Source organism: Aplidium turbinatum, chromosome 9 (genome assembly GCF_918807975.1).
Source record: "Aplidium turbinatum chromosome 9, kaAplTurb1.1, whole genome shotgun sequence".
Lineage (NCBI taxonomy): Eukaryota > Metazoa > Chordata > Ascidiacea > Aplousobranchia > Polyclinidae > Aplidium > Aplidium turbinatum.
This window is the reverse complement of record NC_137480.1, coordinates 1,716,115-1,740,724: the sequence shown is the minus strand read 5'-3', so window position 1 is coordinate 1,740,724 and position 24,610 is coordinate 1,716,115. Positions and strand designations below refer to the sequence as shown.

Genomic DNA, 24,610 nt, shown 5'->3' with positions numbered 1-24,610 from the left:
GTAAATGAAATTCGCCAATAATCACTCAAATTAAAACATATCATTTCTTATCTCTTTGCACATAATCTTTATATTTTATGCTGCTTTGCTCTGTTATTTTACTGTTAAAGTATTGTGTATTATCTGTGTTTATTAATGTATAAACTTCATTGTTGGTGTTGTTTGTTTATATGTTTGGGTAGCAGCTGACTTTGGTGACCTTTTCGTCTTTTGCTGCCATCCTGCTGTGCGAATTAATTATTTGTGTTTTGTATATTTTTGTTTTTTTGCCAGCAAAATAAACTGAACTGAATTGTTACTGGTTGCAATGTCTGTGTATAGCAGTGCGTAGTTGCCTAATAATTAGGGTTAACTAAAAAATGATGCAGGAAGTTGTGACTTCTTTACCGGGTTTAAACCACATTTTGCTCTGTAGGTGATGACTCACTTTTCAGCCATTCTAAAAAGAGGTACGAGAAATGATCAATCATTTCACAGTGGAACTAGATAGAACATAAAAATTCTGTCATCCAATCTTAAGAGATATGCAAGCACAGCCAATAGTCTCCATTGCACGTGCAGCATGGAGTACAAAAAAGGTGAGTAGTACTTTCCTGTCATGACTAACATTGCAACCAAAAAAAATATATAATCTTGAATTTCCTGGACATGACTTCCGGTGCATCCTGCATGATCATCTTGTGGAAGAGCAGCAGCCTCAGAATAAAATTCATCCCATTTGTTGTGTCCTAATTTGTACGGTAATGGCAAGTAGCCTACATACAATCATACATGCTTTAGTAAATTTACATCTCGATCTTGTAGGTACCTGATGACAACATCGATCTTTAATTGGTATGAGGCAGCATCTACTGATGAAGCCATGTGTGGCAAAAAGCTCTAAGATACACTGAATTCGTTTTCAGTTTACAGTGAGACTTTAGTTCCGTGGTTCTCAACCTTTTTAAGAAGGGGGCCAAACTGAAAAGAAAATGAAATGAGAGTTTACATACGACTTCATTGTGTTTTTCAGTGTGGAAAAATATTTTAAGCAGCACTGAAAATAAAATGGTATTCCAAAATGATTGTTTTTATGCAGTTTCCATTAACACATGAAATTGATTTTGAGAACACAAAATTGCTGACTTGTTTCAACATTTAATTTGCGTTGGTCGAACCTGCACAGTGCATACTGTCCATAAGTTTTTGATGCCGCTGCTTGGCTTTGCGAAGCATAACCGTATGTCATGCTCTACCTACTCCCCACCCATTTCATTTTGTTATCAATGTAGTGATTGCGCTGGACCCTGCTTCACAAAACCTTGTGGTTGCAAACAGGATGAGTAGTTGACTAACAAAATTTGACATAGTCAGGTACGTTTAGTGCGATGACACCCAAAGTTAAATATTTACTTAGACCTTTGGGTATATCACTTCAAGTGAGATAAAAGAAAAATTCTTTCGCAACACGTAGGGGCAGTTCCTGCGAATCTATGACAAATAAGGATCTGTCTTGTTCTTTGGACAGCATCAGAATGTCGTCGTAGTAATTATATATCACTTTTAATTTTTTTGTCTTACAAAATTAATTCATTTTTAGATATGAAGAGTTTTCTTTCATTGACTAGAATATATAATAATGTTTGAGTTGTTGAATGGCATGTGTTATTGAATTTAGCTGAAAATAATTAATAATTCTTTTTCGAATGGTAACACGTCTTCTGCTTGGAAAATGGAAAAATTGTAATGTTTCATTGTTTATACAATTTGGTACGAGTGTTAATACAAAACAACTTAGTCATTTTGTTGCGTGTGTGATAGTTCTCAGTCTAAGCTCTTCTAATAAGCTACAGCTTTTGGTAATTTAAGTAACTTTCGGCCTATTGGAATTTGAAATAGTACCGTAGGCTACTGTAGTTGCAACAAAGGTGTCCAGTAGCTCATGTTGTCTTGTTGATGTCTTAATTTGGTAATTGCCCTTGTGTTAATCCCAATCGTGTCCGAATATCAATCGGGTAAGAATAGAAGACTGTAAAAGCAAATGTTGTCCAGGGAAGGAAAACGAAAGACATGAAGAGACAGTCACTCTGGGTGGAGACAAACTGGAAGTGGTTGAAAAGTTCTGCCACCTCAAAGCTGTCCTGAGTATGGATGGAAGAGTGCAAGATTCAATGATATTAAGAATAAGAGCTGGTGGAAAATATTTAAGGAAGTGCTCGGGATTCTGTGCAGGCTACTTTCTCGTAAAATGAGAGGCATTGTTTAAGCTATAGACGTGCATAACTGCATAAGAAGTAGGCTACAATGTGCTATGGAACTGAAAGATGGGCTATAATGATCGAAGATATGAATAAGATGGAAGCAATAGAAGTGAGGACACCAGTATAGACTAGTATAGACATCGTATGGTGAGTTATGGCGACCCCAGAAAATGTTGCAAGGCGACCCATGTGTGGTCGCGTCCCATTGGTTGGATACCACGGTTATTCAATTACACAGGAGAGTAATCACTAGTACTTTATTTTGCATCGGTTCGAACTTATAGTAGGTTCCAGTACAGTCGGTTCTATAAACAAGAATGAAAAAATGAGACTTCGGCAATTAGCAGCGTATGTACGACCTTTGTATCTCAGATACTATTTGCATTTTTAGTAAGAGATCACTCATTGTGTAAGAAAACACTCATTGTGTAAGAAACCACTTTCTAGGAAGCTTGTTAAGAAAGTAGCTTTTCAGAGTTGTGATACAATGACTAAACTGACAATACATTTACAGCTCAGAAAGTGCCCAAATCATAACCTTCATATTTCTCTATGTTCTTCCTTTTCTGTCAGTGGTGCTTATGTTGGCTGATTCCGGAATCGCAAATACCTGCAGGCCTCATAGCTCTGATGTTAACAGATGACTTCAGCAGCTGTCAAGCTCAGGATACTTGTCTGGGTAATTATCGCCATTAAGTGATGGTTTACAAATCCAGTTATTATCTGCTAGGCCTCATCCACACTCACCTTGTTCCAATTGGGAGAGAACATTGTGCTTCGAGTTCTTCTGAGCTTCATCTTCACGATCCTGCACAAGTACACATTATTACAACCTGCTGCATACAAACTGCATCGCAACCTGTATCACATTCACACAAATTGTAAAAATAATTATAGATTGCACACACACTTAAACATGGTACATGTTACACACTTGCTGCACCAGCTCGTCCCACAAGCTAATGTGTCCTGGTCCATCACCGTCTCCCAGCTCGCCAGTTGGGCTACCACTGGTCGTCCTGAAACAACATTTTTTTTACTTTTAGTTTTACTATCAATGTGTTTCGTAGCGGCAAAGAAAAAACACTTTCTCTGTTTACTTCAGCTTTGAAGGTAGAAAATTGAGATAGATGAATTCTGAGAATCATTATTCTCGGACTGAAAAAGCTTTGAGAACTTAGTCCTGCCATTTTTGCATACAGCAGAGGTTTTATACCTTTCTTGCACTGCAAACCCCTCAGAGCAATCAACGCAGTCTGGCGACCCCACACAATCGGGCACCCATAGAAATATTCAATTAAAGCATATTTGTAGAAAAAGGATCAAGCAAATGAAATATCTTCTGGCATGTGTCAAACCCACAACAAAGCTTGATGATGGTACAATTTTATACAATACTTTTTCGTACCATTTTTCATTTCTTTCACCTTTAGTTGTTAATCTTTTTCATCAATTCTTTACCGCAACAAGAGTGAAACCTTTTTCATCCTTTTGCACCATCATCACTTGATTTTTTGTGCTGTTTGGTTTCAGATTAACTGATGATTTAGCTGCTAGCTGATCGAAATATTTTTATCTGGTTATGATTGAACTGACTCGTGTGAAAATAAATTCGTCTGTAAAAAGAAGTGCTCTTCCTGACAGTCAGCACAAGGCTGAACTTGCTAGAACAGCAAGGAATTTGTGGCATGTGTAGCGCTCTGCGTTTCTAGGTATGTTTCTAGGTATGGGCAGATAAGCTAAATTATATACTGTCTGCTACAGCATGAATAATTAGTGCAATACTGATGAGCCCAACCTCATGGGCGAAACACTGGTGTCGATTACTATCAATTCTTGCTACATAGGGTCTGCTACTATTCGGTGAGTCCGATTCGGTGAGAGCCTTTTTTGGTGAGAGCCCTATTCGGTGATTTTTTTGAATTTTTTTTTGAAAATTATCGGGTACCGTAGCCTAATTAAAACTCCTAACCCCAAAACCCCAAAACCCAAACCCCCAAAAAACCCAAACCCCCAAAAAACCCCAAAACCCCCAAAAAACGCAAACCCCCAAAAAAGCCAAACCCCCAAAAAAAACCCAAAAAAACCCAAAAAAAACCCAAACCCAAACCCCTATCCCCTAACCTCTATCCCCTATCCCTTAACCCCTAACCCCTAACCCTATTACGGCAATGATAATTAGGCTACGGCGCGCAATAATTTAAAAAAAAAACTCACCGAATAGGGCTCTCACCGAAAAAGGCTCTCACCGAATAGGGAACTCACCGAATCGGACTCACCGAATCGGGCCATTCCGTGCTAGAATTGACTGCCGACAAACATAACAGCATATCTGATGCAAAATTTAACCAAATTTAATTCATGCCGATAGATTGATTGAATCTTTATCCTTGGCTGGGAAAGCTTAGAAACTTTGAAAGATTAATCCTGGCAGTTTCGTACTATACCCTTAGAGGGTTTGAACCACCAAGGCAGACCTGGTCACCGAGATTGATAAAGTATAGTTTTCCTATTGTTGTTTAAGTGTTACTGTCTTCAAACAATTCCATCTTCTGGGTGAGCTGTCTTTGAAATGCGTGTCTCAAGTGCACACTCCGAGAGTCGAACCAGCGTGATATGGAGTTATATAGCATTTCACTTTACTAACATGCAAACTTCAAAACCAAAACAAAAAACGTTTTCTCACAATCAGGGCTGCAATTTTTGCCTTTTTCGGCGGCAATGCCGCTCGACACATGCCGTCACTATTCGACAAACGCCATGCCTTACGGAAAAAAAACTGAGAGAGAACGTCAAGTCAGGTCGAAGAACAATCAGGGGAGGGGAGCATCAGGTGATGCAATCATAAGAGTGCCGACTTATGTAAATTTCCTTGCGACAGGTACTTCAAGACAAGGCCTAAAAGCGACGCTTCACGCAAGAAATGTCGCTTCAACGCCTGGCATCAAACATTTCGCCGCACACAATTCATGCTATTCGACACAACGGTTTTTTTTATAGATGAAATAACCTAAGCTACTTTTAGTTGTCAACGTCTATGCCAGACTGTACTTCGCCGTATTAGCCAATTAACTATATTGCTCTGTTAAAATGACTCTGTTGGATGCCATACTTGTTGATTCCACACTGCACGACTCGTGATTAAGGCCGCTGTCTCACGAAGCTATTCAAGATGAACTATTTGTGGCATGTGCAGTAGGATGGCTCATTTTTGAACTTTTTTCTTAATTCTCTCGGGGTAGTGGGGAAATAATGCCAATGAGTGAGAAAATGCTCATGACAAAATTTGAGATTCGTAACAAATTGTCTTCAGCCTCCTAATGGGGCTCAAAAATCGAAAAATGGGATCAAAAACGCAATTTTTTCCAAAAATATTTTTAGTTTGGGTAGATACAATATTGTTTGATATATCTAATCAACCTAAGAAAAAATTGGAGTTATTTGAACTATTCCTTCAGCTTCCTCACAGCTTCTGAAAATTTTGCATTTTTGTTTGTGGTTACATAACTACGAACTTTGTCAGTGACATAAATTCAAATAAAAGACGTCACTTTTCCTACCAAATTAACCCGATTTCTTAAAAAAAATGACGCAACAGCTCAGGGCAGGTCTATAAAGAGAAATACAATGACGTTTTATAGCTGGCAAAATGTCTAACGCAATTACGTATTAATTAATTAAACTACCATTCAACGTTTTATAGGCAGAGAAAACTTTTTCTCAAACCGTAGAAAATTTCATTATCAGATCACCGCTTCAATGCGTGATGGAAATCTACAGATAAATCTGCATCAAGCATTGCAGAGTGCAAAAAAAAAACAGTGTTGCAGAACGCGTTTTCGAATATTAAATTCTCATCAGTGCAACTACGTTTATGAACGCAATAATTCTCTGCCTATAAAACGTTGAATGGTAGTTTAATTAATTATTTCTGAAAGTTCCTTGGTTTCGTATTATCTGAATTATGTATTATGTAACCACACACAAAACTGCAAAATTTTCAGCAAAATGGAAGTTTTCAGAAACTGTGAGAAAGCTGAAGAAAGAGGTTAAATGACTCTAATTTTTTTCTTAGGTTAATTAGATATATCTAAACATTATTGAATCTACCCAAACTAAAAATATTTTTACAAAAAATTGCGTTTTGACCCCATTTTTTGATTTTTGAGCCCGATGAGGATGCTGAAGACAATTTGTTACAAATCTCAAATTTTGTCATGAGTTTTTTCTCACTCATTGGCACCATTTCCCCATAATCCCAAGAGAATTAAAAAAAAAATTTCAAAAACGAGCCACCCTAATGTGCAGCCCACCGATTTCACTGTCGAAACCATTGTTGCGAAAACCACTTGACTGCCTGTTCCCAAATGGTAGGCATTTTTACATTTAAAAAAAAGGACCGGAAATGTCCGGTCTAAAGTCATACAGAGGCAGCAAAATCAAGATCTAGTAGCAAGCATGTTCTGGTGTTAATGTTTGTGTTGTTACTAATGTTCGTTCTTTTCACTGTTATTAATTAATTCGTTCTTGTGGGACTGTAAGTGATAGCATTTAGTTTGTTGCAATGTTGTACAAGGAGGCTTGTGATGCCGTTGTTTCGTACTACCGTAGTATTGTTCCGTTTTCTTTTATCTGCAGTTCATTTTTCGCTTATCTTCATTGTGCTACTTGGTAACTTGCATATTTCGCTCCTAACTGTGTTTGCGTGCGGTCAGGTGCATAACCACTTACGTACTAAGTGAGACTAGAGGGGTGCCAAAAGAAAAAATCTCTATCACGCAGTAGATTACGCTAGCGGTATAGCATAATGACTCATTTTCTTTTGTGATGCTCAGTTTCGAATTTACAACAGTTCTTTTCCTGGAGCAAAACAAATAATATACATGTCCGGTAAGTACATAACTTAGCGCTTGATACTCCTTTGCAATAACTCAACCAGCATGCAATTAAAAACTTAAGTGACTCTGACGTACATCCACACAACTTTCGGTAATTTGTGGCCAATACTACTATTCGACAAACAAATGCAGAATTTTTGGTCGTTCAACAAGAAAAAATCGCAGCTCTTTTATTCTGTTAAATAAAAATAAAAAATCGCAATCATTATTCTGTTTACGATGTTAGTAGTTAAATAAAGAAAACAATATCACACCAAATCAGAAGAATCAATTTAATAAATATAGAGCTTATAGACTCAAGTGTGGCTTCTTCAGTATAACCTTATTCAAATAGAATCTTATTCAAATAGATTCTACTATTTGAATAAGATTATACTGAGGAAGCCACACTTGTGTGGCGAAAGCTCTATATTTTAATAAATTGGTTCTTCTGATTTGGTGTGATATTGTTTACTTTATTTAAAAAGTTTTGTCACACCGCACATCCCAGTGGATCATCAGCTAAGTTATAGGAAATTTTGATGAAATGTTTAGACACGAAGTTTTGTTTTGGAATGTTAATAGTTAATACTGTACTGCTTTTATTAAACATTTAAACCATAAATAATATTAATACACTAGAAAAAGTGCTCAATGCCAAGCAAAAAGCCAAGCAGAGCGAATTACATCAAACATAGTTACTATTCACTAAAAACCTCTATAGCCTATTTCAAACTAAAAGGAAATCATCAGAAGGTCCTTATTCAAATACAATCTTCTATATTTGATGAAGCCTACTGCTTTTGTTATATTGCTTTCAAATTATTATTTTCATTTCGTTTTAAGCTTGGATAGATAAGACAAAAAACAAGGAATAAAAGCTACATTTTCCCATTTTCACTAGTTGACTTTATTGCAATCTTTTATGAACTTATTGAAATTAGTTTCAATGATATACTGTATTTGGTGCTGCATTTTTTTATCAAGCTTGTGAATATGTGGAACTGTTGTTGAAAGAACTTTCAAACACAATAACAAACACACTGAAATTTTTCAATGCCATTGGAAATGACAGGTTACTGACAAATCCATATTGGGTCCATGTCTTTTAGGTGCAGACAGTTAGGCACCTGTCAAATGGGCGTGCATACTGTGGCGTCAGGATCTTTAGGTGCGGAGCACTGTGGCGCCAGGTCATTTAGGGTGCTATTCCTAGTAAAGTCTGCAGATTGTATCAGCTTGGCAGGTAGGACAATGCTCACAAAATGTTATATTGAACAGAAAAATATGTTGTTTAGTTCAGTCTTCGAAATTAGCATATTTTTACTTCAGCAAAAACGTTGCCGAGGCCAAACGGCAAATGTTGAAATTGCCTCGGAAATTGCTGTGAACATTTATTACAAAAAGATTGTACAAAAACATGTAAAATGAGAAGCAAAAAATATACTAACTAGAGTAGTCTATCATGACCGCATTGTTTGATTTGTTGTGATGTAATAATACTAAAAGTAGCAATAAAGCGAGCAACGCGATACGCACGCTGTTATGGTAATTCACGTTAAATAACTCACGGGGGGGGGATTTATTTAAGGTTGATTTAGGGTTGATTCAACGTTCGAGTCAGCACAAATCCATTTAATTTTCCCAGCAGTTATGTAGCGTAACAATAATTCCCAATAAAAAGTTTACGTTTGTTTTACATTAATTCGACATCTAGCGACGTTGAATTATCATAAAATAACGTTAATTGCTCAACCAGGTACAGGTAACAAATTAATAGCTCCCTGCGAGAAGATTACCTCGATTTACGTATAAGCTAACATAATTTCGGCACAACTGGGACTCTGTGAGCAACACAAAGTCTGTTTGATAAAGAACTGGTCAGAATCGGTATCATCAGATGCTCTATCAGCTCGGCGAGATATCAGAAAGCGAGGCGCAATAAGGAGTAGATGCTTACAATAATTTGATTCTACTGAGCGTTAAATCAGTGCAAATAGGGTGATGATTCTAAAAAAGATTCAATTCTCCCAGCTGGGCACGTGTCTAAGCGCCGGCGAAGTAGGAAGTAACCCAAAAAAAAACATCCAGCAATGGTAAGATTGAATCAACATCCTAGTCTGGTGTAGTCTAAGAAAATTAGTTTTTCTTTTGTAATCCTGTGGTCCTTACAAACGCTCGCGTGGCTTTGGCATTTTTATTGCCGATGCTAATGTGTCATTCATGCATCTACGCCGGCAATTGCCGATTGCAAAATGTTATATTGAACAGAAAAATGTCATGGCTTCCGTTAGTGAAGCTGTTTAAACTGGCAATGCTTTTCACACGTTGGCGTTGGGTCGTTCTGAAGTACTACCTGCAGTTCGAGCACTTTGGCAGGGTTGGCGGTAGTACAATTTTTTGGACCTCTTTGGATTCCACAAATGGGAAAACGTCACACGGAGATATATATCTCCGTGGCCATACCCAGGCCATACTACTGCACTGAGGCTGGTAGGCCGCAACGGTATAGGAAACAGGATCCATTTCATAATATGGAAGATTGTAAACCTGCAAGATGTAGTGGAATCCATTTTGAAATCTGAGCCTTGCGCAAAAAAAGAAAAAAAAAACGAAATAGTATGCCACAGTCTGCAGGGGTCCACGTATTTTAGGTGCAGACAGTTAGGCGACTGTCAAATAGGCGTGCACACTGTGGCATCAGGATATTTAGCCTTTAGGTACGGAGCACTGTGGCGCCTGGTCATTTAAGTGCTATTCCTAGTAACGTCTACATTGTGTTTTTTAGGGGGATTATTTTATTTGGTTATTTTATTATTTGCAGTGTTTAATTGCACATTTTCCGTATTTATTAATTGTTTAATAAAAGTCTTCATCCTTACACCTCGTGTACCTTTCAAACAAAAGAGCTTGCTAAGTGGGTTCTTTGCTGTACTTGCATAGTCAGGCACTGCACATTAAAATTTTTACCACCCGCTTGAATATAGGCTACGGTATGTTTTTTACTGACGTTTAGTGTAGTTATTATTTGACTTAACTAAACTAAAAGTGAACTCAGTCATATTCGGAAACTCAGTCTTCAAAATTAGCTTCGGCAATCGGCAATTGCCGAAGTGATTGCCGACGCAGATGCATGAATGGCGCATTAGCGTCAGCAATAAAAGTGCCGAGGCCACGGCGAAGACAGTGTAGATTTACAGCCAAGCGATGAACCTCTTGATGCGTCTGATTCCAGTGATGACGCGACAACTTCATTCTCCGATACAGCATCTGATGATTCTGAAAACTAGTTCTTTATCAAACAGACTTTGTGTTGCTCACAGTATCCCAATTGTGCCGAAATTATGTTAGTGTATACGTAAATCGAGGCAATCTTCTCGCAGGGAGCTATTAATTTGTTACTGGTACCTAGTTGAGCAATCAACATTATTTTATGATAATTCAACGTCGCTAGATGTCGAATTAAAGTAAAACAAACGTAAATTTCTTATTCGACAATGTTATTACGCAATATATCCCGCCGGGAAAATTAAATCGATTTGAAAATTAACTCGAATGTTGAATCAACCGAAAATTAATATATGCTAATTTCTAAGACTGAAACTAGAATAATTTATTGATAAAGCTTTCTTCGACGCAAACCTGGACTAACAACAAATAAATGCCGAACACGCGCATTAAAAAAACAATATATTTTTCTGTACAATATGTAATATATAGCATTTTGTGTGAAAAGCATTGCCCTACCTGCCAAGGGGTCCACGTCTTTTAGGCGCTGACAGTTAGGCGCTGGTCTAATAGGCGCGCACACTGTGGCGTCTGGATATTTAGGTGCGGAGCACTGTGGCGCCCGGTCATTTAGGTGCTATTCCTAGTAAAGTCTGTAGATTGTATCAGCTTGGCAGGTAGGGGCGTAGGGCAATGCTTTTCACACAAAATATTATATTGAACAGGAAAAAAATTTGTTTTGTTAATGCGTGTGCGTTGTTGGTCATGGCTTCAGTGAGTGAAGTTGCTGAGTAATGCTGAGTGGCAGCGCTGAGTAATAGTGTATTCAGGTAGCCTATTTTTCAACATAAATGCTTTTCTTGACTAGGTCAATAGTAAACCAGTGCTTGTTTGTTAAATGACTTTCAAAATGTTTAAAAGCGCACAACTTTGATTAATTAATGCTATGGTGTGTACAAACTTGAGATGTCCAAAGCGGTTAAGCTATAGCCTGAAAAACTGTAGCCTACATTAAAAACTATTAGATAGATTTTCCTATTAGTTTACATGTAATGTTTTAGTTTACATGTAATAAAATTTTAACCACCCGCTTCAATATAGGCCACGGTATGATATTTTTTTTACTGATGTTTAGTGTAGTTATTATTTGACTTTTTCGCAACCACAGAGGTCAAGACGTTTAATTTAAATATTACCAGACATTTTTCACACAAATCTGTTGTATTTACGCCGTAAAAACATCTCATGTGATCGACATAGACGCACAATCTTGACATCAAATGAAAGCATACATCTTCAGCTATCCGAAGATGCAAAGCTTTGCAATAAAATTTAAAACATTCAATGTACAACTAGCAACTTTCCACACGGTATTTTTTCTAATTTCTAAAAAAATTAAAAATTGGCAGAAAAGTGTAGCCTACTTCATTATAATCCTTACTACCCAAGCATGATACAATAATATGAAAATATATGTAGTTTAATCGAATGCCAAAACAATTCTGCACATGAGAAAAATTTTATTTGCCATCATTTACATTTTTTTTACTTGAAATAGGCTACCTTTCAACCTTGGACAGTGTAGGGATACTTCCTTGGTCATCATGGCAAAAATCCCAAGACGTGTGTATACGTCCGTGGTCGCGAAAGAGTTAACTAAAAATGAACTCAATAAAGTTCGGAAGCTTGAATGATTTATTGATAAAGCTTTCACCAACGCAAACCTGGACTAACAACAATTAAAACAGTAATAAATCAATAAAACAACAATATATTTTTCTGTTCAATATAACATTTTGTGTGAAAAGCATTGCCGGTTTAAGCAGCTTCACTCACGGAAGTCAGGATATAATTTTCTGGCAAGCTGATACAATCTACAGACTTTACTAGGAATAGCACCTAAATGACCGGGCGCCACAGTGCTCCGCACCTAAATATCCAGACGCCACAGTGTGCGCGCCTATTAGACCAGCGCCTAACTGTCAGTGCCTAAAAGACTTGCTCCCCTGCCAAGCTGATATAATCTGCTGACTTTACTAAGAATAGCACCCTAAATGACCGGGCACCACAGTGCTTAGCATATAAATATCTTGACGCCACAGTGTGCGTGCCTATTTGAACGGCGCCTAACTGTCAGCACCTAAAAGACGTGCTCCCGTCTGCAGTTACATTTTTACTGATACTGATATCCAACTTGGTTTGATAGTCCAACTTGGTTTTGTTTGAAACTAAGTTTTTGGAGTGTTTTGTTTAACTTTTAGATCCTAGTTGCAAACTTGGTACTTTTGCGGACAAATCCACGTCTACTTTGATAAAAGTTAGTTTGCATTGAAATCTTCCACAAGGTACTAGGCAAGGCATGGTACAATGGTACATGAGGCACTGCTCTTCCTTTTATTGTACTTATTTCTATTTGATTTAGTTGAAATAACAAGCATGTTAGTTATGATAGTCTTGAATTGTTAGTGATGATATTGCAGTGTTTGTTCTTTAAAGTTGATGTTTTCATTATAAGGCCAAAAAAAAGAGCCATTCAATTGAGATGGTCTACAAGGTAACCTACTCGTCTTTGTGGTCCTCGACAGGAACTAAAACAGAGTTTTCATCGATGGGGGCGACTGCATTCAGATTGCTGTCTTCAGCATCTTTTTCTTCGTCTAATCATGCAGAAAACATTATAGATTTTGTATTGACTGAGAATTGCTGGAATCTTATTAAATAAAGTGAACAAGCAAACAAAGTTTTGCACATCAAGTTGAATACTGGTTGTTTTTGTTTTCACGAATCACATGCTAATTAAAATTTACATTTTCTTTAGGGAGCATTATTATAAGATATCAATATAGTATGAATACTTAAAATACAAGTGGTCAAAATATCCATTAAATGTCGAGTTACATTAAAATTTTGCTTTTAAAAGCTTTCCTTACTTTGTATGATAGTATGCAACTTGTTTAGTGAAAGTGCTCAATAAATGACATTACTGAAAGAAAGGTAGAATAGAGTGGTTATCTAATTAGTCAAAGAATGGATACTGCACAAGTGCACATTAGCTAAACAAGTAGCCTAGTAAAGTGAACTTGATCAAGAATTTATAATTATTTCACTTTCAAAAGTATATATGAATGTATACCTATACAATACATGTACAGTTGTACACTTTGTACAGTCTATATATTCATTACAATTGTATTAATGAAAAAATGTATTCAGCACTTAAAGTATTTCTAGTCTCTGATGTTAAGTGGAAAATAGCAATTTTTTCAATCAATGTTAGTTTTATGTTTTAGTTATAACAACTAAATTTGTGTCACTATGAAAACCACTACAACACATAGTATTAATAGATGTCATTGAGTTTTAAATAAAAATTTTAAAAACAGTCTGAACAATGTTGCTCAAAGGAGAGTAAAGTAGGACTGGGGAGATTGACTCCATGTATATAATGAGATTTAGGTTCTGAAACTTACTTGATTTAAATTTGTTAACGTGATCTATTTTATGTAATGATCACGAGATTGAGCAATACCGGTAACAGGTCTGTGATGAGTCCACTAGTCCACTGTTTAACATACCTTTACTATCAGCAACTTGTCGTTGCAGCTGTTCTCCGTGATCGAATGTCCGGTGGAGGTGATAGTTTGCCAACTTCAAAACAGTGAACAAGATTCCCAAACTTACGACATATGAGCAAAATGCAGTAGCATCTTCAAATGATGACAACTAAACCAATAAACAAAACATTAACAATGAACAAGATGTTGCATTGTTGCAAGTTAAATATTTCCAAATACCTTGTAGTAAGACCACCGGCATAAAATACACAATTATACATGTCACACTTAACAAGTTCTTTCCAAAGAAATTTTTGGTCTACCTTGACCCCGCTGTGTGGCATGGCATGTTGACGCATATGACTTAAAGAGATCCAGCTAGTGCTGTGTTCAACATGCCCAAGCCATCTCATTCTAACCAAGGACTTCACCATGATGTGTCTTATTTTAAGCCTGCTTGAATACAAACTGAACATGATATATGTAAACAAAAAGTATCATCGCCATATGAGTTTCTGGAGTCGAAGGTCCTTTTTTCCTATTATTTTAATAAAAATTTGATACAACTATGATATACGAAAATTAATAGGCTATACAAACAAAATAAGTTAATCGTACCACCTACTTGCAACACGTTTTTATAAGATTATTCAATTGATGTGTTTAACCAATTTTCTCCAGAAAAAAAGTTTATTATGATTGTGCATTTTATTGTGCAACTGTGCGTAATTGTTGGGAATGTGTGTGCTAACTTGGTTGCAATGGACATTACAACTGCGTGACGCACACCTACAAGTTCTGTAATTTTGGTTAAATTTGGGAGAATTGGTATGCACTGTGTTACACAACACAGTTCTTTGTCTGAAAACTCTCGAATGTTGTACGATCAATTTATCTCTTTAGCTGCTCTATGATTATAGATGTTTCTAAGTGTGATCATTCCTTTTGATTGTTCTTTCGCCTTAATGAAGTCCAGCTATACGAAGATTAGAGTGATGTCTTGTGCAAGAGATTACAGTCACTTGCTCGATGTCGATTACAGTTGTAATCACAGTCTACATCTGCACGGATCATTATTTACCTGTATCCTTTGTAGATCCTGCTCTTGCTTTATGGGCCAATCCGATAAAAATTTGTAAGTGCACCCCTCTTTCTCATACAGAACTGATACTGTACTTAAAAAGTTTGCATTTTGAACAATGGCTTTAACTTTTTATATGCATGTAAGTTATTAGGCAAAGCTATAGGCCTAGTAAGTTAGCTTCTGAGTCTATGGTCTCCTCATCACTCCAATATAAAGTGTGTTGTGTAAACATACAGTTTTGTGATACATAATTTCACTTAAACGCATCACAAATACACAAAAAGTGACATCAGTAAAACAAAAAGATGGCTAAGCCAAAAACAAAAAAGCACATACCGGTATAACACATTCATTAAAATCAGTGCTGTTAATTTGTACAGTGAAAATATAGTGCATATTAACAGTCATACCTACAAAATTAGGAAAAGGAAGAGATATACTTAAACGCAGTTAGAGTGCATCAAGCCAACGCCCTAAGAAGTAAGCTTTAAGCATTTCTTCTTTGAGCAGCTCACTGTATATAAATGAGAGAAATTAAGGCTATAGTTGAAAGGGTGCCACTCCGCAATCAACAGCATGCCTTTAAGGGGCACAACTCCTCAGGAAAAATTTCTTTTTAAAATATTTTTTGTAAATTTATCTGGAAATAATATGGCCATATATAAATAAGTTAACAAAGGTTGTTTGAAAAAAGATGCTTCTGTAGTGAAATATAATATTTTTGGTAGAAGCACTTTGAAATTTGAAAGTTTACCAAAATTTTTAGCCAGCTACTAGCCTTCACAAACAATCTTTTTTACAACGCTCCAATAATTGATGGCTCATAACTCGACAAGCATTGCTGTAAAATTTCGGAAAATTGAATATGTAGTTTGGGCAGAGTTGCAATTTTGGTATCGAAAAACATGAATTTGAGTAAATCATTAAACATAAAGTATTCGATAATAGCAAAACATGTTATAAAAATGTTAATCCTGTATCATAAAAGAGTGGTGGAAGTATTAACAGCTGCAGATTACCCCTTCTTTTTAAATGGAAGTCAAAAAGGGTGATTTAGTGGCCTTCAGGTACATATAAAAGTAGTAAGATTAAATATTTTTTCACAAAATTTAGGTTCAGAATTGCTACGTACATTTCAAAAATTGCAATTTTAACCGATAGGCCATGTTTGATCACCAGCTTCCACAAGCCAACATTTATGCGATCCGTTGGTCTTAGAAACTTTTTTTTCCTCTACCATTTGTGTGCAGAGCTGCGATTTTTGCCTTTTTCGGCAACGACGTCGCTTGACACGCGCCGTCACTATTCTACAAACGTCAAGCCTTACGGAAAAAATAAAAATAGAAAAAATAACTGAGAGAGGACTACACGTCGTCAGATTGAAGAACAATCGGGGGGGGGGCATAACGTGATGCAATCATAAGAGTGCCAAGTTACGTAAAGTTTTCTTGCGCCAGGTGCTACAAGGCAAAGCCAAAAAGCGACGCTTCACGCAAGAAACTCCCAAGGCGTCTGCGCCGCCATTTTGAACACTGCGGGAGAATGCTCTGATCGAAGTTCTAACACCTGGCATCAAATATTTCACCACACACGTTTCGTGCTATTTAACACAACGGGTTTCTTTTATAGATGAAATAACCTAGGCTACTTTTAGTTGTGAACGTCTATGCCAGTTTGTATTTCGTCGTATAAGCCAATCAACCATATTGCTCAGTTAAAATGAATCTGTTGCATACTTGTTACGAAAGTTTTTCACATCTAGAAAACAGCCTAATTTCCAACCAGATGTTCAAAAATACAGATGAAAAAGCCGCTATTTTTATGGAAAGAAGTTCTCTTCCAGAAAAACATTTTGAACACTATGGAAAAATGCTTTGATCGAATTTCTAACGCCTGGCATCAAACATTTTGCCACGCACGTTTCGTGCTTTTCGATTTAATGAGTTTCTTTTATAGATAAAATAACCGTAGTAGACTACTTTTAGTTGTGAACATCTATGCCAGTTGCCAGTTTGCATTTCGCCGTATGAGCCAATTAATAAAATTGACTTTGTGAGATACTTATTGCAACAGCAGCATGTCAGCACGCTCTTCAACACCTACAAGTGATGAGCTCTCTGGTTTTCGCCATCTTCTAGAGCCCGCAGGTAGGGATGGGCAAAATAGAATAATTAGCTATTCTAGAATATTCTAGAATACTGAAACCGAATATAGAATACAGATATCTATTCTAGAATAATTGACAGTTTTTACCATGACACATTTTAATGATTTTTATGACTTTACAAAAACAATGAACATCACAAAAAATGCTTATCGCAGTGTAACAAATTTAGGCTTTCTAAATTTTCACCAGTCAAACGAGATCTCAACTTAGTGGCAGTTAAACCTGCACTTGAAAAACATCTCTGAAGAAGCAGATGTAGCAGGTACCGTACACAAAAATATTTTGAAACTAACTGACATAAACAAGAAAATTGGTTTTTGTTTGCTTTCCACCAAACAAGGGCATTTTGAAGAGATATAGTCGATGCGTTCAACAACGTGAGATAGGTATCTATTTCTAAAGGTGGTGAAACCAAATTTGCTGATTCATCTTTACTACTGCATGTAGCATCTTCAATCCCACCGCTCAACAAGTCGTCCATGTCACTGTACCGGCATACCAGTAGTAAAAGCTAAGACAAAGCCAGCTACCCGTACGTACTTCTGCGGGGAGGGTCGCTAGTCCTCACACCCTGTGGTCGGCGTTGCCCTACATATGAGAGTGGGAGCTTCCGATGTTGGGTTGCTCAGCGAAGGCAAGTCGACCCTTGTGTTCTACCACAAACAACTTATGTTTGTGGTGCCGAAACAGAGCAAAATCCTGAAAGCGGATTAAGCTGTTTCGTGCCACATAACACCCCACCACCACCAGTGTCTCAGGGCTGGGTTTTCCCGAGACATGCAAAGGTGGAGTGCCCTGCATTGTTCTGAGCGTTAGGCAGGGTTACCAGATGTAAATTTGGCAAGAAGCCAACTGCACGTTTAAAAAGGGCCAAAAAAGAGCCAACTTCTAAAACAAGGTGCCAAAAATAGGGCCAGCTCAATTTTCAAGTACTAAGAAGCAATTTCACTGAATTAACAACACACTCTTAGCAATACAGACATTTCAGCACTGAAACATAACATATACAGTCACAGACCATACAGCATGTTAGATCATGCTTCTGGAGAGACACAACAATAACAAATAAACAATTTACAAAAAGGCATGCAGAAAATGTGACCCCAATAAATTCCCCCGAGCAAGTTATCCAACAGTCAAATAAACATTTCCACATTCAATTCACTATCATCCTTCCATCCGAAGTTTCTCCAATTACCACAGGCCTACTATTGTATTTCCTACCGGTACCGCTCTCATATCCTGCTTTCTACTTCTTTGGCATCCTAGTCTTCCTGGATCAAGTCCAAAAGCACAATTGAAATAAAATAGTACACCTGTACTGGTATTACACTGCCACAGTATCCTTACTAGTGTTCTGTTACCACCTTCTCCAGAAGACAAGGCAAAAAGAATCACTTGCAAAAAACATTCCACAATCCCTCACATTTTGAAAACGGCCAAACAAGGCCCAAAAAAGCTAAAGGGCTAAATTAAAACTTAGGAAACCAACTGGTTTTCAAAAAGGGCCAATAAGCCAACCAAAATTGGAGAGCTAACCCTTCAACTCACTAAAAAAGGTCATGCTGATGTCGAGCCGGGTGTGAAAAGAAAACAGGGTGAAAAATCAGAAAGTCAAGAGTTGCCAAAAAACACGTTTTGATTGCCATATTGCTGACATTAAAATCTAGAAAATAATTCTCAGCCTGCTCATAAAGAGCCAACCCAAAATTTGGGGGCCAAACAGCCAGATTTCTGAAAGTTTGCCCCAAATAGGGTGGGAGACCAAATAGGTGTGCCAGACAAATACGGTACCCCAAATAGGGTGCCAGACATCAGGTCATGCTGGTGTCTGGCAACCCTAGATGATGAACTGTTTTATTTTGGTCAACGACGCACGAGTACAAAATAATTGACACGGCGAGAAGAACACAATAAACATAGCCAGGTCAGAGACTTTAAAGAACCGGCCTGCCACGCCCCGTGGAGGCGGGGAGCGGCGTGATTATGGGGTGGCGATGCACCCGGAAGGGAAATCCACCAGCTTAGGTCGCGGGGGCCAGGCTGGGGAGTCTAGGTACCTGTGGAAGGAAAGTGTGGATCGAGATTTTTGTGCGACTCGTCCGCAAAAGTTAGAATGGCGGAACGGGCCAGGGAGACGGGATTTGCTTTCTGCAAACGCAAAAAGGTCAGCTGACGACGGGCCGGGCGACAGAAGTTTTATAAAGCCAGGCAGCGCCCACGTCTCCATCACGTGACCGTAACACAGGTACGTTTGACTCCTATACCCGGTCTGCCCGTAGGCAGAGCGGATAAACTTTGGGGTCTCCCACGAGGAAGAGAAGCTTAGCGTTAGGGGTCCCCGGTGGGGGAGAGGTTGCCTTACATGCGAGAATGGGAGCTCGCGATGTTGAGTTGCTGAGCGAAGGCTAGTCGACCCTTCTATTCTACCAGAAACAAGTTAGGTTTGTGGTACCGAAATAGAGAAAAATCCTGAAAGCGGATTAAGCTGTTTCGTGCCACACTTCCGCAAGATTGTGAGGACTACAAAGCGCTTGACAAGAAAGATCTCTTTAATGCGAACAATGAAACTCGTGCGTTTTTCCTACGCCGCATCGCACTAAATCGATAAACAATTGTACTTTCGCTGTAGCGAATTCGTTGCGATCAAACGGACTTGAACGAAGTCGATCGTTAAAGCGGTTTCAATTATCCGATTTCATATGCATTTTGAAACCGGTTTGGCTCTACAACCGGTTATTCTATATTCGGTATTCTATTTTGCCCATCCCTACCCGCAGGTGCGGATGTTAACCAGGAACCTTCATTTCACTGTACCACACGCTTCATTAGCGCTTAGCATCTGAAGAGCTTTTTGCTTCAATTGAAAGTTTGTGGTACAACGTCCTCATAAAGAAAAAAAATTGCCAGGATGTAAGTGAGCTCATGCACTTCTGCTTGAAGTACCTGTCGCGCTGTTGTAACGAAAGTATCGTCGAGTCATTCTGCTCCAGCTACTCACTGCACGACTCGCGATTAAAGCCGCTGTCTGACGAAGCTATTCAAGATGAACTATTCGTTGGCATGTGCGGCCAACCGATTTCACTGGCGAAACCATTGTTGCAAAAAGCACTTGACTGCCTGTTCTGAAACGATTGGCAATTTTATCTTTAAAAAAATACATAACGCAAATCTCCAGTCTAAAGTCATGCAGAGGCAGCAAAATTAAGATCTAGTAGCAAGCATGCCCTGGCATTGATGTTTGTCTTATTACTAATGTTCGTTCCTTTCACTGTTATTAATTAATTCTTTCTTGTATGCATTTAGTTTCGTGATTCGAACATCATTGCATTTCGTTTGTTGCAATGTTGTACCAAGAGGCTTGTTTGCCATCCCGGCACACCTTAAACGCTGTAACATTACGCCGTTGTTTCTTTGCTTGTTCATTATAAACCTGCCAGAACTTTGCGTTCTCAACATCAATTGCTCTTGTGCAACCCTTCATATAAGACACAGTATGGAAATCGTACCTTCCCAGTTGTTGCTGCCAGTTGCTGGAACTGTTTGCCTATTTGTGTGAAAGAAGCAGAAAATTTAAATGAATTCAAAACTCGCTTGAAAACGTTCTACTTCAATGAACATTATGACTGAAATTACCGCATTAATTATCACCATTGTCATGTACAGCGCCCAGGAGCATAGTTTGATTGTGGATGTGGCGCTATATAAATATTGTTATTATTATTATTATTATCGTAGTATTGTTCTGTTTTCTTTTACCTGTAATTCATTTCTCGCTTTATCTTCGCTGTGTTTCTTGGTAACTTGCATATTTTGCTCCTAACTGTGTTTGCGTGCGGGACTGGGTATGTACATAACTATTTACTTACTGAGCGAGACTGCGAGACTAAAAAGATGCCAAGGAAAAATCTCTATCACGCAGTAGGTTACGCTAGCGGTATAGCCTAAGGGCTTTTTTCTTTTGCAATGCTCAGTTTCGTGTTTAAAACAGTTCTCTTTTAAAACCGGAGCAAAACAAATAATATACACGTACGGTAAGTAGACAACTTAGCAGGGTTGTCGGTATTTTACCCGACCCAAAAAAAAACGGGTTTTTTTTTTTTAAAAAACCCACAAAACCAAAAAAAAAAACATAAAAAACCCAGAGCATCATATTTGTCCAATTTTTATCAGAAAATTGAAAAAATGAACCAAAGTACTTCAAGATACTTAAAACAAACTTCAAATTAGAACTTAAGGATGTGATTGTGAAGGAAATTTCCAAGGATAAATTGAAAACACAGTGGATATTTCTGTACACAAAAATCAAGTAATGCCACTTGGTACTACACTAAAACTCATTTATGCAAGAAGGCCTCATAGTTAAACAGCCCTAGTGCATTATTTTATTGAGTTATGCCAGCATGTACTGTGAGTGAGAGGCACTTCATTGGTAAAAAGTAGTATTTGAGGTGAAATAAGCATGAATCTACCTTTTTTGCATCTTTTTTAAATAAAACTCAAAAAAACCCATGCGGTTTGGGCTTTTAAAAAAAACGGGTTTTTTTCAACCCTGCAACTTAGCGCTTGATACTCCTTTGCAATCACTCAAACAGCATGCGATTAAAAACTTATGTGACACTGAAGTACACCCACACAACTTGTGTGGTAATTCGTGACCAAATGCTTATCTGATTCTTGTGACGTCATATTACTATTCGACAAAAAACGTAGAACTTTTGGTCGTTCGACAAGAAAGAAAAACTTGCAGCCCTGTTTGTGTGTGAAACCTGTATGTGTGTGTGTTTTCTCTTCACTCGCATTTGCAACCTTGTTTCACATACAAGGCAAGTTTCTAAAAAGCCGATGAAAATATTGCTGATAAAAGTTTCACAAAAAGTCTGGGTCTCGCCCAATGAAAACTAGTATAGCTCTAGAGTCTACACCTACATGGGAGGGTCTGCTACTATTCGGTAAGTCCGCTTCGGTGAGTACCCAATTCGGCGAGAGCCTTTCTCGGCGAGTTCTCTATTCGGCGAATTTTTTGAAAACCCAAAGACGCCTTCTGCAAATCCAACGATTGACTATTATTCAATATTTAGACATTGAATCAATGTAAATACGAACTGTTAGGCTGGGTCCTTTGAATCTTACGTCACCGTCTGTATGCAAACTTAGAATATATTAGTTATTTTTGTCATCAAATTACCTACTAGCCTAACTATATTTTTAGAAGTAGTGCTGCCAGACCTTTTCATTTTTTGTACCAAAATTTGTATCATCAAAACTACTTTACTTCTGTAGCTTTAATGTTTTATACAAATTGTCGCAATTATAATATTTCTCCTTAATTTGCTTTTGACTACAATTTTTTTTTGCAATTTTATCACTACCATTTTGGTGAAAATACAGTATAATTGCATTAAAATCGCCATAAAATTATTTCACTTGTAACCTTTGTAAAATTTTTGGAAAGTGAAATTGATTGAACAAAGTTTATTTGAACAGAAGTGGTATGTCTGTATTTTATTTCATTTAAATATATCTCTATTGTTATTTACTTTTTTCTGAATCCGGATAGTCACATTGAGCCGGTTTCCTGCAATGTTTATTTTTTTAAGTCTTTTATGACATCACAACCAAGTTTTTGAATGCGAGACTCTCAAAGTAAAAACTTCGGTAAACTTGCCACTTTTTGAATTTCTTTTGTGTTAAATCGCCCTTGTTGCTCTTGCAAGTGTGAATTGTAGGTCTCTTTTACAATCGACAAAATAAAAGTTTTCTTTTTTCGCTTTCTTTTCTAGGTTTGGTGGCTGTGCATTTTCTACACGATTTCAATGTTTAGCGACGTTAAAACGATGTAAAAATGGCAATTTCTGCTGGTCCGGATAACTAGGCTACGGTACCTGATGATTTCTTTTCAATCCAAGCTGTAGGCCACACATTTGTTGATCCAAACTAATCATTTTAACTATTCAAAATTTCTAACTTATAGACGTAAACATGACGAACTTTAATTTAATAGTTCAAACATTTTATTTTTTTCTGCACGATTTCAAAGTTTAACGACGTTAAAACGATGTAAAAACGGCAATGATAATTAGGCTAGGGTACCCAATAATTACCCAACATTTCAAAAAATGGCCGAATAGGGAACTCGCCGAATCGGACTCACCTAAACGGGCCATTCCGTACTTGGGAAGCAGTATTATATACATTTAAATACAACTGCAAATATGTTTCAGGACCTTGTTTGCGTTGTTCCAACGTGAGTGAACGCAAAACAACATGATCCTAACCAACAGATTTTTAAAACCACAACTTTTTAACAGGTTCTTTTTATTTTGGCTGCCGGGAAGAATGCTTGGTGGCCAGAAAATCGTGCTTAGTCGCCGGAAAAATAAAAAAGCTTAGAGGCCTAATACTCAGAGGCCTGGTGCTGCCGCCAGCAAATTCCATGGTTTTATTCACCCTGTAGCATGCCCCCCTGGTATGGACCTGCCTAGGATGACTATGGTTGAGCTTAACAGAATCCAAACAGGAGTCGACCACTTCAATTCTAACATGTATTATATAACTGGGGTTTGGCTCCCTCATCAACCTGCAAATGCGACAGAGGAAAAAACTGCTGACCATATCATTCTTAAATGTCCCACATTATTCAAAGCACCAAATGAAATGCATGATATAGCAGCACTGGACAAAGCTACACTCACCTGGCTTTCCATTACCTGCCCTAAAATTTGAATAATCCTGTTTCATACGAAAGAAAAAAGTTAGAACTAAATATATTAGTAAAATGAAAGCAAATTAAACAAAATAGCTTACAATGTGAAGTGAAAAGTTCAAAAAACATCCTACTTACCAAATAAACAGTAAAAGGAAAGCACAAGAGAAAGAACCAGGCATACAGATGAAATACATTAGCAAAGTTGCTAAATCGGGATTCGTAATAACAGCCTCCTGATAATGATGCCCATATTCCCTGCCGAGCAAACTTCAAAACATTACCTATCATAATGTTAGCATACTATGCATTGTCCATCTATCCCATCAAAAAATGGTTGCATGTATTTCACCTAGTAGCCTATCTAACTGTAATTGGACAAGAATGACAATTTAAATATATATCTCATCCAGCCTAGATATGTGAGAAGGAATGTTAATTTCCTATATCCGAAACATAGCTTCATATTAAGGACAATGTGAGTATTTGCAAGCATTGACGTAATTGAGTACACTTCACAAACTTGTAAATATTTTGCAAAACAATTTAATAAAAAAAAAATTTAACAGTTTATTTATCAATAATGTTATCACAAGCTCACAACTTGTGTAAGGTTTATGCACTTCGTTTTCAATTTATTGTGTAGATCAGTTATTTGTTTCAATGTAGATGTAAAATCAGTTATTTTTTTGTTACTTGAAAAGGGCTAACATGTGTATGGCCGAAAACAATCGTAAATTATAGTTTATGTTCA

At 37.4% G+C, this 24,610-nt stretch overlaps 1 protein-coding gene across 1 annotated transcript in view; it reads right to left on the bottom strand.

The window, feature by feature from the left end:
• The window catches only part of LOC145776954 (pecanex-like protein 1), a 68,263-nt gene extending 43,930 nt beyond the window's left edge, over nt 1-24,333 (bottom strand). Inside the window, exons 1-5 of the mRNA XM_082588202.1 lie at nt 23,995-24,333; nt 13,921-14,068; nt 12,909-13,002; nt 3,175-3,259; nt 2,988-3,048 (exon numbers count right to left, since the gene is read on the bottom strand). Of these exons, the coding sequence (XP_082444328.1) occupies nt 2,988-3,048; nt 3,175-3,259; nt 12,909-13,002; nt 13,921-14,068; nt 23,995-24,147 (541 nt within the window). The 5' untranslated portion in view covers nt 24,148-24,333. The remainder of the gene's footprint in view (nt 1-2,987; nt 3,049-3,174; nt 3,260-12,908; nt 13,003-13,920; nt 14,069-23,994) is intronic.
• Nucleotides 24,334-24,610: the final 277 nt, after the last annotated feature.